General features: G+C 48.0%; 1 protein-coding gene across 1 annotated transcript in view; it reads left to right on the forward strand.

Annotated features, from left to right (window-relative positions):
* Positions 1-645: 645 nt before the first annotated feature.
* LOC125435515 (hemicentin-2-like) overlaps positions 646-10,605 on the forward strand; it is a 49,889-nt gene continuing 39,929 nt past the window's right edge. The window contains exons 1-6 of the mRNA XM_048501711.1: positions 646-827; positions 1,133-1,142; positions 4,990-5,305; positions 6,310-6,594; positions 7,311-7,568; positions 10,133-10,405. Of these exons, the coding sequence (XP_048357668.1) occupies positions 646-827; positions 1,133-1,142; positions 4,990-5,305; positions 6,310-6,594; positions 7,311-7,568; positions 10,133-10,405 (1,324 nt within the window). The remainder of the gene's footprint in view (positions 828-1,132; positions 1,143-4,989; positions 5,306-6,309; positions 6,595-7,310; positions 7,569-10,132; positions 10,406-10,605) is intronic.

A 10,605-nucleotide genomic window follows, 5' to 3' on the forward strand; every position in this document is an offset into this window, starting at 1 on the left:
GAAGGGGCTGGCAGGAGTTTAACCGCTAGGGATATAGAAGCAAATATACAAAGACCACCCGACGGTCTACCTGGGCCACTGGGCTTGGTTGCTGGTGAACAGAAAGTCCTATAACCTTCGAAATTTATGGGGTGACGTAGCCAAGTTTCTTGCAACAAAATTAGGACCGCTTTTCTTATATAATTGCGGAAATATATATTCCCACGTTTGTTGCTCCAACCAGAAATGTTCCATGAAAGTACAGAAAGTTCAAGTCGCCTGCCATTATATTGGTTGTCTTTAAAAGTTTCAGAGTTTTAATTGCTGCTGTTTAATGCTATTGTTCTTGCTGGCATGTTTTAGATTGCTTGATACGCTTTTCAAATTATATCGCCTTTGTATGGCATGGGCACTGTAAACCCCCCTGAATGTACTTTTTGGGAAGGATGGCGTGTGGTTTTGAACAAATAAAACATTTTTTTCCAAAGAACTTTAGAACAGCGCTTGAGTTTTTGTTGAGGAGCAAAACACACTGATGGCGTAACGGAGAACTGTGTTGAGCTCTTGTCAGTGTTATAACATGGAAAAATTGCAGAGACTGTCCTCTGCCCAGCTCACCACCAATCAATAGTTATATTTGCTCTGGCAGTGGGGAAGCCGGGGGGCATGAAAGCCTCTAAGGGCCTACGTGAAAATCTAGCTGGAAACAGTAAGCTCACGTTTGCCTGGAAAATCACCAGCTGGGGTGATGGTGTAGCTATGGCTGAGGGGGTATTGGGATCCAGGGAAGGGGAGTCTCGTGGCACCAGGGAAGCAGTGAAATGTGAGTGTGCCTTTAAGGGACCCATGTGAGAATATCAGGTTACAGCCAGGAGCTGAGTCCAGTCCAAGAGTCAGGTTTCAGCATCAGAAGTCCGGTCTGAGGGTTGGAATGCACAGAATCCACAAGTCAGAGGAAGCGTTGCAGCAGCCGCGAGCTTTGTTGCATCCAGGCCTGGATATTCTGTGAACCTGCTTGATAGAGGCGCTTCCAGCATCCTAGGCTTCATTCCCGTGAAGACTCCACCTTCCGCCTGCTTCACTGAGCTAGCAAGGCACGCGCTTCTTCAATTAACACCCAACAATTCCCTCTGTCCTCTGCCTTTGCTGACAGGTGGGCTCAGGTGAGCTAGGTGAGTCTCTGCAGCTGGAGCAGGGTTGGATGCACGGCCGGCTTCTGCAGGCACTTCTGGCTCTGAGTTTTGGTCTGGCTGTTGTTCATCCTGTAAAGCCCTTGTAGAGTTGGACAGGCAAGGAAACTGGGCATCTGCTGGACGGGGAATCTAGTCAAGTCCACCTCTGCTGGATTCTCTTCCTCATCACCAGTGGTGGGATCCAAAAATTTTAATAACAGGTTCCGATGGTGGTGGGATTCAAACAGTGGCGGCGCCGCACACACGTGCCTCCAGTCCCTATTGGGCAGGGAGGTTGTTTTAGTAACCCCTTCTCGGCACTCAGAAAAAATTAGTCTGAGAACTGGTTGGATCCCACCTCTGCTCATCACCCCTAAAGTGATAGGATCGGTGCAAACCGGTTGGTATTTATAAATTACCACGGCCGCAACTGTGTAAATACCTCTGCTGCCATTTCGTATGACAGGGGATGGCCGGCTTGGAGTTTAGTCTTTCTCATCCTCTTTCTCTTCATTTGTTCTACACTGTTCAACCCAGAGCTCACCTCTGTTGGAATGATACGAGGTCAAGGCAAATGAGGAACTGTTAAACTTAGAGGGGGAAAAACTCAACTCTGGGGAGTAACTTAATGCTAAGAGTAGGTGGGAGCGTTTGAGTTGCCAAGTTCCTGGTTTGTTTTTCCCAGTACTCACAGCGTCTGCAGGAGCACAGGAAGTAGAAGCCCTAGTTACGGGGAGATAATTTGGATTTCTGACTGACATATTCAACAACGATGGGCTGGACAGACTTTAGATGGAAAGTCTCTTGGCCAGTGCTACTCTTAACAGGTAAGAAGTCTCAGCCACGCAATGGGAAGGGATTGCACGTAACCATCCCACTTTGAAAATCCTGACCACATAAGCCTGTTCTGGGGTTTCCTTCATGAGTGGATTACTGATATTATTATCTAGTTCCATGGTGGCGAACCTTTGGCACTCCAGATGTTATGGACTACAATTCCCATCAGCCCCTACCAGCATGGCCAATTGGCCATGTTGGCAGGGGCTGATGGGCATTGTAGTCCATAACATCTGGAGTGCCAAAGGTTCACCACCACTGATCTAGTTGGTAGTGGCGGAAAATTCCGTCAAGTCGCATCTACGCTTGTTCTTAGCCAAAAGGCTGAGAAGCGATACGAATGATTTTTGGCGACCCTGTAGGGCACAGGTGTCAAACTCGTGGCCCTCCAGATGTTATGGACTACAGTTCCCATCACCCCCTGCCAGCATCATGCGAGTTTGACACCTGTGCTGTAGGGTGTTTGAGGCAAGAAATGTTCAGAGGTGGCGTGCCATTGCCTGTCTCCAGGTGGGCTGAGAGAATTCAGAGAGAACTGTGACTGGGCCAAGGTCACCCAGCAAGCGTCACGTGTGAGAATCGGGAAACAAGCCCAGTTTGCCAGATTAGAGTCCGACGCTCATGTGTAGGAGTGGGGAATCAAACCCAGTTCTCCAGATTAGACCGTGCTGGAGTGACAGCTTGGGAGACTGAAGTCTAGGGCCTCAAAATCCAGCCAAGATGCACAATATTTTTGACACGGTCATTACACCTTTCCTACATATGCTATCATCATGCACTGTAGTCTCTAAACAACTCTTTGGTACAATTGTCTTTGCACTCCTTTTCAGAATGATACTTCCTTTTGTTTCCTGTAGTTGTGAAGGTCGGGGTGGGGTGGGGGAATTGGGAGAAGCCTCACAAGTGGAATAGCCAAGAGCCTCTCTTCATCTCAATCTGGCACTGAGTCCACTGTGAAGGAGAGGAGAATCGAATCTGGTTCTGCAGACTAGAGTCTGCTGCTTTTAACCATTAAACATGCTGGTGCCCTTAATATCTAAAGCAGTGGTGGTGAACCTGTGGCACTCAGAGCCCTCTCTGTGGGCACGCGCAAACAAAGTCACCCCTCCCACACACACACACATCTAGGCTGGCCTGGGCCGCTGGGCTCGATTATTAGCATTAAACCTAAGACCTAGTTTTGGGGAAGCAGTGTAGGTAACCCTGTTAAGCGCTGTTAAACCCCACTGATTTTCATGGGAAGAACTAAAGCGCGATCCTTTACCTGGGAGTAAGCTCGGTTGCTGGCAATGGGGCTTGCTTCTGAGTAAACCCTCCTAAGGTCATGATTCACCCGTTGGAAGAGTTGCACGGTTGCTTCAAAGCAAAGCCACCGACTACCTCCAAGCTTACTTGCAAGTAGCACACGCCTCGGAGCCAACTGTTTTTTCTAAACAAAAGCCTCAGTATTCAGGTTAAATTGCCATGTTGGCCCTTTGCAATACATAAGTGGGTTTGGGGTTGCAATTTGGGCACTCGGTCTCGAAAAGGTTCACCATCACTGATCTAAAGACTACTAGGCCATGCACTCCAATGGGGACCATAGTTTGTGTGGTCCCTAACCAACAATGCAGTTAAGACTAGGAAATGCTTGTGTAGACTTCTGAAACTTCCCCACAGATTTAAAGTCTGTCCTCCAGACTTAATAAGAGATGGTGGAGAGCTACCAACTGAAGATATCCTGTTAGCTAAACTTTCCTTGAAGCGCATTGTCCAAAGGTGACGATTCACTCTGCCATTAATGTCAGAGGGCTGCAACACACTTAGTCCCTTCTACACTAAGGATCTTTCAGCACAGCTGTTGCATTCATCTATCAGCTGGAAGGTAAATTACAATGATTCTTTCATCTGGGACTTTACTGTGACATTGTGTCGCAGTTCTAATCCTGCAATGGCTGTTTTCACTGTACAGTCAAAAGGGAATGGTGTGTTATCAACCCTCCCCAATGTGCTACTAGAAAGCCAGGGGGATCGTCTGTCTCTTCGTTATTGTGCATTAGCCCAGGAGAGCTTTTGCTATTAATTTTGTGGACACATAAGCCTCCAGGAAAGCTCTGGGAAATTTCTGCTTCTTCAAATGGGACAGAGGAGTCCTTGGCTTTTGAAATAGCCCTTAAAAATGGATCAAGATCACACTATTTTTCAGTTGAACACCAACAGAACTAAAACTTAGAACATGGGGGAAAGCAAAACACCAGAAAATAAAAAAGGAGATTCAAAGCCAGTAGCCCTTTTGGGACCAAAAAGATTTTTAGGGTTTGAGCTTTTGATAATCAAAGTTCCCTTCATCAGATACCTAAAGGGAGAGTTTACTCTCAAAGGCTTGCTTATCTATCCATCCATCCATCCATCCATCCATCCATCCATCCATCCATCCATCCATCCATCCATCCATCCATCCATCCATCCATCCATCCATCCATCCATCCATCCATCCATCCATCCATCCATCCATCCATCCATCCATCCATCCATCCATTTATTTATGGGATTTTTATACCGCCCAACCCCCGGAGGGCTCTGGGCGGTGCACAACACAGATTCCACATATAATATATACAAACAAAACCCCATTAAATTAGAATTTAAATTTAAAAATTTAAAACACAGCGGTAAATTCAATAAAAATAGCTTACAGTCCTATAATCTTCTTGGTCTCCCCAGACACAAATCTAGTTGTTGTATTGCTGACCAGCATGACTTACCATCTGCACGCTTCCTCTCTTGAAGCATTATCACAAATTCCTTTAATTGAATGTTTCCTGATCTTGTTTTTCTCCTAGTAGTCCCAGGTTGTCTGAAAAGAATCAGTAAAGCTGCTGCTGCTATGCAGGTCGTCTTAAAATCCCAGGTCTGAGCGACTGTGCTGTTACTGCCTAATAAAGGGTTCTTTCCCTCTCCCCCACCCCTCTCCTCCTCCATCCAGCTGTCATCTTGAATTCTTTCTTCCGGCTGACCCAAGCCCAGGACATTCCCTGTTAGGGTGGACCCACAATGGCCATTAAGAGCGCACACGGTCACTCTGATCCCAGCAGGAAAGCCTAAGTTTGCTGCATGCTTCTGGTATCGAGATGAGCAAGTGGAATCAAAACGGATCTTCGCATATATTCCATCATATTATCATCAAGATGATGGTCCAGCCTTCACCGGGCGGGAGACTCCAGGCCCAAACTGTTCCCTGACCATCAGCCGGTTGACCTTGAATGACACTGGAATCTATATAGTGAGGAAGACTTTGGTTGGTGGTACTGAAATAGGGCGTGCGCATGTACAGGAATCAAAAGGCTCCATTCATTACTTCTTGCCTCTCAAGGTTTAACCCCTTTAACTATCTAGAGAAGCCCCCTCTGCCTGTAGCCTCGGCTTCTGCGAAGCAGCTCTCCCAAATCGGAACACCCGGGTGCATTCTTCCGTCGAGCGGCATCTCTAAATGATGTTGATTTTTATTTTGCTGATTTGGGTTGTGTTCAGTCTGCCTGTCTCACTGTGAGGCCCCTTCCACACATGCAGAGAAGAAGAAGAAGAAAAGTTTGGATTTATATCCCCCCTTTCTCTCCTGTAGGAGACACAAAGGGGCTTACAATCACCTTGCCCTTCCTTCCCCCACAACAAACACCCTGTGAAATGGGTGGGGCTGAGAGAGCTCTGCAAAGCTGTGACTAGCCCAAGGTCACCCAGCTGGCATGTGTGGGAGTGCCCAGGCTAATCTGAATTCCCCAGATAAGCCTCCACAGCTCAGGCGGCAGAGCTGGGAATCAAACCTGGTTCCTCCAGATCAGAGTGCACCTGCTCTTAGCCACTGCTCTTAGCCACTTAGCCACTACGCCAATGCACTTTCAATCCACTTTCACGATTGTCTGAAAGTGGATTTTGCTCTTCTGCACGGTAAAATCCAGCTTCAAAGTGCATTGAAAGTGGATCGAAAGTGCATTATTCTGCATGTGCAGGAGGCACCTGAGACTCAAGGCAAATTGCACAATGCAAGAATACGAAATCAGCAGTTTCCTGAGGCTAGAAAGGGCAGCATTTCTGACATGGAACTGCCCTTTGCCTGATTTGGACGGGAGTGGGAGATCTATCAAAGGCCCCTTTTGCACATGCAAAATAATGCACTTTCAATCCACTTTCACAGTTGTTTGGAAGTGGATTTTGCTATTCTGCACAGTAAAATCCCGCTGCAAAGTGGATTGAAAGTGGATTGAAAGTGCATTATTCTGCAAGTGTGGTAGGGTCCAAAGGGGATAGATCACTGACGGTAAGCTTGTTTTCTTTTTTCCACCTGCAGAGTGGCTGGACAAGCCCACCGTCTCTGCCTTCCCATGCCGTTATGCCGTAGAGTTCAAGAATTCTGTTAATCTAACTTGCGAGAACCTCTCTGGACCCGCAACAGTTCGCTGGTTCAAGAACAGCCGCCCTGTTGGGGAAAGTGTTCGTATTAACTTGACTGGGAATAACCGGACGCTCTCCATCCCGAACATAACCCGAGACGATGCTGGCCGATACCAGTGCCAATTGTCCGACTCTGAGAACACCGAAATAAGTGATGTCAAATACGTCGATGTGATCTGTGAGTCCACCTGTCTTCCTTGCGCCTCTTGGCCGGTGTTTGTGGGGATGATCAAATCTCATGTTAATAACGTGAAAATCAATCCCCCTCCCAAATGCACATCATGAAAACAGTTTTAAAAACAGAGTTAAAATATGTATAAAACATTTTTTTTAAAAACCCATGGGTTAGGAAGAAAGGATCATTGCGGGTATGCTAAATGAAACAAAACAGTTCTCCACCTACTGGTAGAGGACAGTAACAGGAGGAGACAGATGAAACTCTTTGGAAGGAGAGCTCCAGAGTCTTGGGGCAATGAATGAGAACACCCTCTCCCCAATTACAATGGCCCTAATCTCAGAACCAAAGCAGAGACACTGGGCGTTTCCTCACTCTCCACGATGACCCCTATGCCACACGCTGCTCTCAGCACGCGGCATCCTTGGTGCACCCGGGCGCTCTGCGCGGGGTCATCAAAAGGCGCCGTTTACAAGAGCGCCAGGGATGCCGCACGCTGAGGGGGCGCGACAGCGGCAGCGTCGGGGCGGCTGCACTGTTGCCGCCCCTGTCGTGGGGAGTGCCGGGGGACCCCGCACTACTTGAGGAGAGTAGCGCGGGGCTTAAGGTAAGTGGGGAAAGGCCCTCTGAAGATGACTAGTGTATTTGGGCAGGTCCGCCTTCATCCCTATTCATCTCCACCTTCATTCTCCACAATGATGTCCTATGCATTTCCGTAGATGGGCCCGAAATACCTGTGATCCACCCACCTGAAAGCCTTTACCGAGAGCATTCCGACCTGAGGCTGACCTGCAAGGCTGAAACTATTCCCGACGCACGTTACATCTGGTTTTGCAATGGGATGCAGTGCGGCACAAGATCGGAGCTGATCATCCGGGATATCACCGTAAAGCATTCTGGGAATTATGTCTGCCAGGCCGTGAACGTTCTCAGTCTCCAGAAGAGGAACAAGACGCAGGAGATTGAGGTGGAAAGAAGTAAATAACCACCAGTAGACAGTGTGGTCTGTTCTGATAGCAGACTGGAGCGGTACTACTTGTGTAGACAAGTGGGCATATACAGCAAACTCCCTCCTTCAATAAGAAGATATACTCCACACAGCAGATTCTTTCACAAGAAGGCTTTTACCATAGAGTTGCTATATAGCTATATGCTATATACCAGGGGTCTTCAAACTATGGCCCTCCAGCATGGCCAAGTGGAAGGACTCATGGGAATTGTAGTCTATGAACATCTGGAGGGCCATAGTTTGAAGACCTCTGCTATATACCATAGAGTTGCTATATGTACAAGATACTATATACCAGTGGTGGCGAACCTATGGCACTCCACATGTTCATGGACTACAATTCCCATCAGCCCCTGCCAGCATGGCCAATTGGAGCTGATGGGAATTGTAGTCCATGAACATCTGGAGTGCCATGTGGCTCATTTCTACCAAGTGGCTGGTAGTATACAAGGGTATTTTAAAATTAGTCCAAACTTAAGTGCTCCCGGGCAGGGCACCTCTTTGTTTCCCCTAAGGGAACAAACTATTATATGGAAGTGGCCATTGTATTGTCGAAGGCTTTCACGGCCGGAATCACTTGGGTGCTGTGTGGTTTCCGGGCTGTAGAACACGGCCATACAGCTGCTAAAACACTGCCCTACAGCCCAGAAACCACACAGCACCCAAATACAGTACATTGCTGTTGCTTATATACATACCCTGTTTCCCCGAATATAAGACACCCCCTAAAAATAAGACATAGTAGAGGTTTTGCTGAAGTGCGAAATATAAGGCATCCCCCGAAAGTAAGACATAGCAAAGTTTTTGTTTGGAAGCATGCCCGACGAACAGAACACAGAAAAATAAGGCATCCCCTGAAAAGAAGACACAGCGCATCTTTGGGAGCAAAAATTAATGTAAGGCACTGTCTTATATTCGGGGAAACACGGTAGTTCCACCAATCACTGTAAAGGTCACTTCAGCAACTGAATTGAACCGGTCTGTTTGTTGGACTCATGCCTTCTAGCTGCATAGGATATGATCACCATGATCTAACTGTCATGACATGTTCTGACCATTCTGCTGCTAAGATTTTGACAGTCTCAGAAATGGGCTGGCTCTAACTCCCTGGGAAAGTCCCGAGAAGGCCACGGTGGCATGGCCAATCTGAGCACAATGTTGGCAGACCAGACCAGCTAGCACCACTTGGCTGGCTCCTGGGATGAGGATTTCACCACAACCTGTTTTTCTCGTTACAGTAGAAGAAAAGTTTCGATTTATATCACCTCCACTTCCTATCCTTTCCCGTCTTCTCCCCACAGCAGACCTTGTGAGGTGGATGGGGTTGAGACCGTTCAGAGAGAACTGGGACTAGCCCAAGGTCACCCAGCTGGCTTCAGCAGTGTATCTAATCTGTATCTAATCTGGAGGAACTGGGTTTGATTCACAGCTCTGCCGCCTGAGCTGTGGGAGGGCTTCTTTATCTTGGGAATTCCAGATTAGCCCTCATGGGTGGACTCCCAAATTAGAATCTCGCCTGGAAGCTGGTGGACTCCTGGGCTGGGGCTCACAGCTCTTCGGAGGCCTCCTCTCAGCCCCACCTACCTCACAGGGTGTTTGTTGTGAGGGGGGAAGGGCAAGGAGATTGTCAGCCCCTTTGAGTCTCCTGCAGGAGAGAAAGGGAGGATAAAAATCCAAACAACCCCTGCTCCTGCTCCTGCTCCTCCTCTCTTCTTCTTCTTCTTCTTCTTCTTCTTCTTCTTCTTCTTCTTCTTCTTCTTCTTCTTCTTCTTCTTCTTCTTCTTCTTCTTCTTCTTCTTCTTCATGTGTAGGAACTCGTAAACAAATCTGGTTCACCAGATAAGAGTTCGTCGCTCAGGTGGAGGAGCAGGGAAGCAAGCCCAGTTCTCCAGACTGGAGCCCACGTGCTCTTAACAACGACACCACGCTAGCTAGTGAAAGGAGCTGTGGCCCTGGGGAAGAGCATCTGCTGCCCATGCAGAAGATCATAGGTTCAATACTCAGCACTGCCAGTTAAAAAGAAATAGGTGATGGGTGATGTGAAGGACCTCAGCCCCAGAAACCAGAGAGCCACGGCCAATCGGACCTTGATGAGCTGACAGTTTGATTCACTGCAAGGCCCCTTCATGTGGCCAGGAGCCAATCTGCTTGTCAGTATCTCTCCACAGTTCTGTCATTTTCTCTGGTGACAGCTCTGGTCAGAAAATTCCTAGATATTTTTTTTTGGAGGGGGGGGGGAGGTGATGCCTGGAGAGGGCAGAGTTTGGGTACGAGAGGGATCTCAATGTGACATAATGCCATAGATTCTACTCTCCAAAGCAGGCCACACTCTGCAGGATAAAAGATCCCTGTGGTCTGTAGACCAGCTGTAATGTCAGGAGATCTTCAAGAGAAGTTGGCAACATTATCTGGAGGTCTTCCATATCTGTCTGTACCCACCCAGCACATAATTGTCCTTTAACAGAAATCCCACGGAAGAGGGATACCTGGGAATAAGCTTGTCAGCCTCTGCAACTTTTTCTGTCCTCACAGTTCCAGTGCGTGACGTCACAGTCACTGGCCCCTCCGTGGCCACCGAAGACCAGCCTGTCACTTTGATGTGCACCTCTGCAGGCAGCTCAGTTTCGTACTCCTGGTTTAAGGGGGGCCAGAGTCTGGAACCAGGATATCATATTCTTCTGACCAACAACACCCAGAATCTCACGCTCGACCCAAGTCACCGGAGTCACTCTGGCATCTATACTTGCAAGGGATCCAACAGCATCTCTTCCGCTTCCAGTGAGCCTCACCGGCTGGATATTCTATGTAAGTCTGAACTCCCCGCCTATGGCAGTAGTTGGCATCTGGCATCCCAAAAACCCAGCCCAGTTTGTAGTTGCTTTTCATTGGGTTCAGCCTGCATTTGTCACTTCTAGGCACCTTTTAATTCCTAGCTAACTGCCTTAAATCGAGCTTTTATCGGAGTGCTGCGGCTCAGTGGTGAAGCATCTACTTTGAATGGGGGA

The sequence above is a fragment of the Sphaerodactylus townsendi genome, linkage group LG06 (genome assembly GCF_021028975.2).
Source record: "Sphaerodactylus townsendi isolate TG3544 linkage group LG06, MPM_Stown_v2.3, whole genome shotgun sequence".
Lineage (NCBI taxonomy): Eukaryota > Metazoa > Chordata > Lepidosauria > Squamata > Sphaerodactylidae > Sphaerodactylus > Sphaerodactylus townsendi.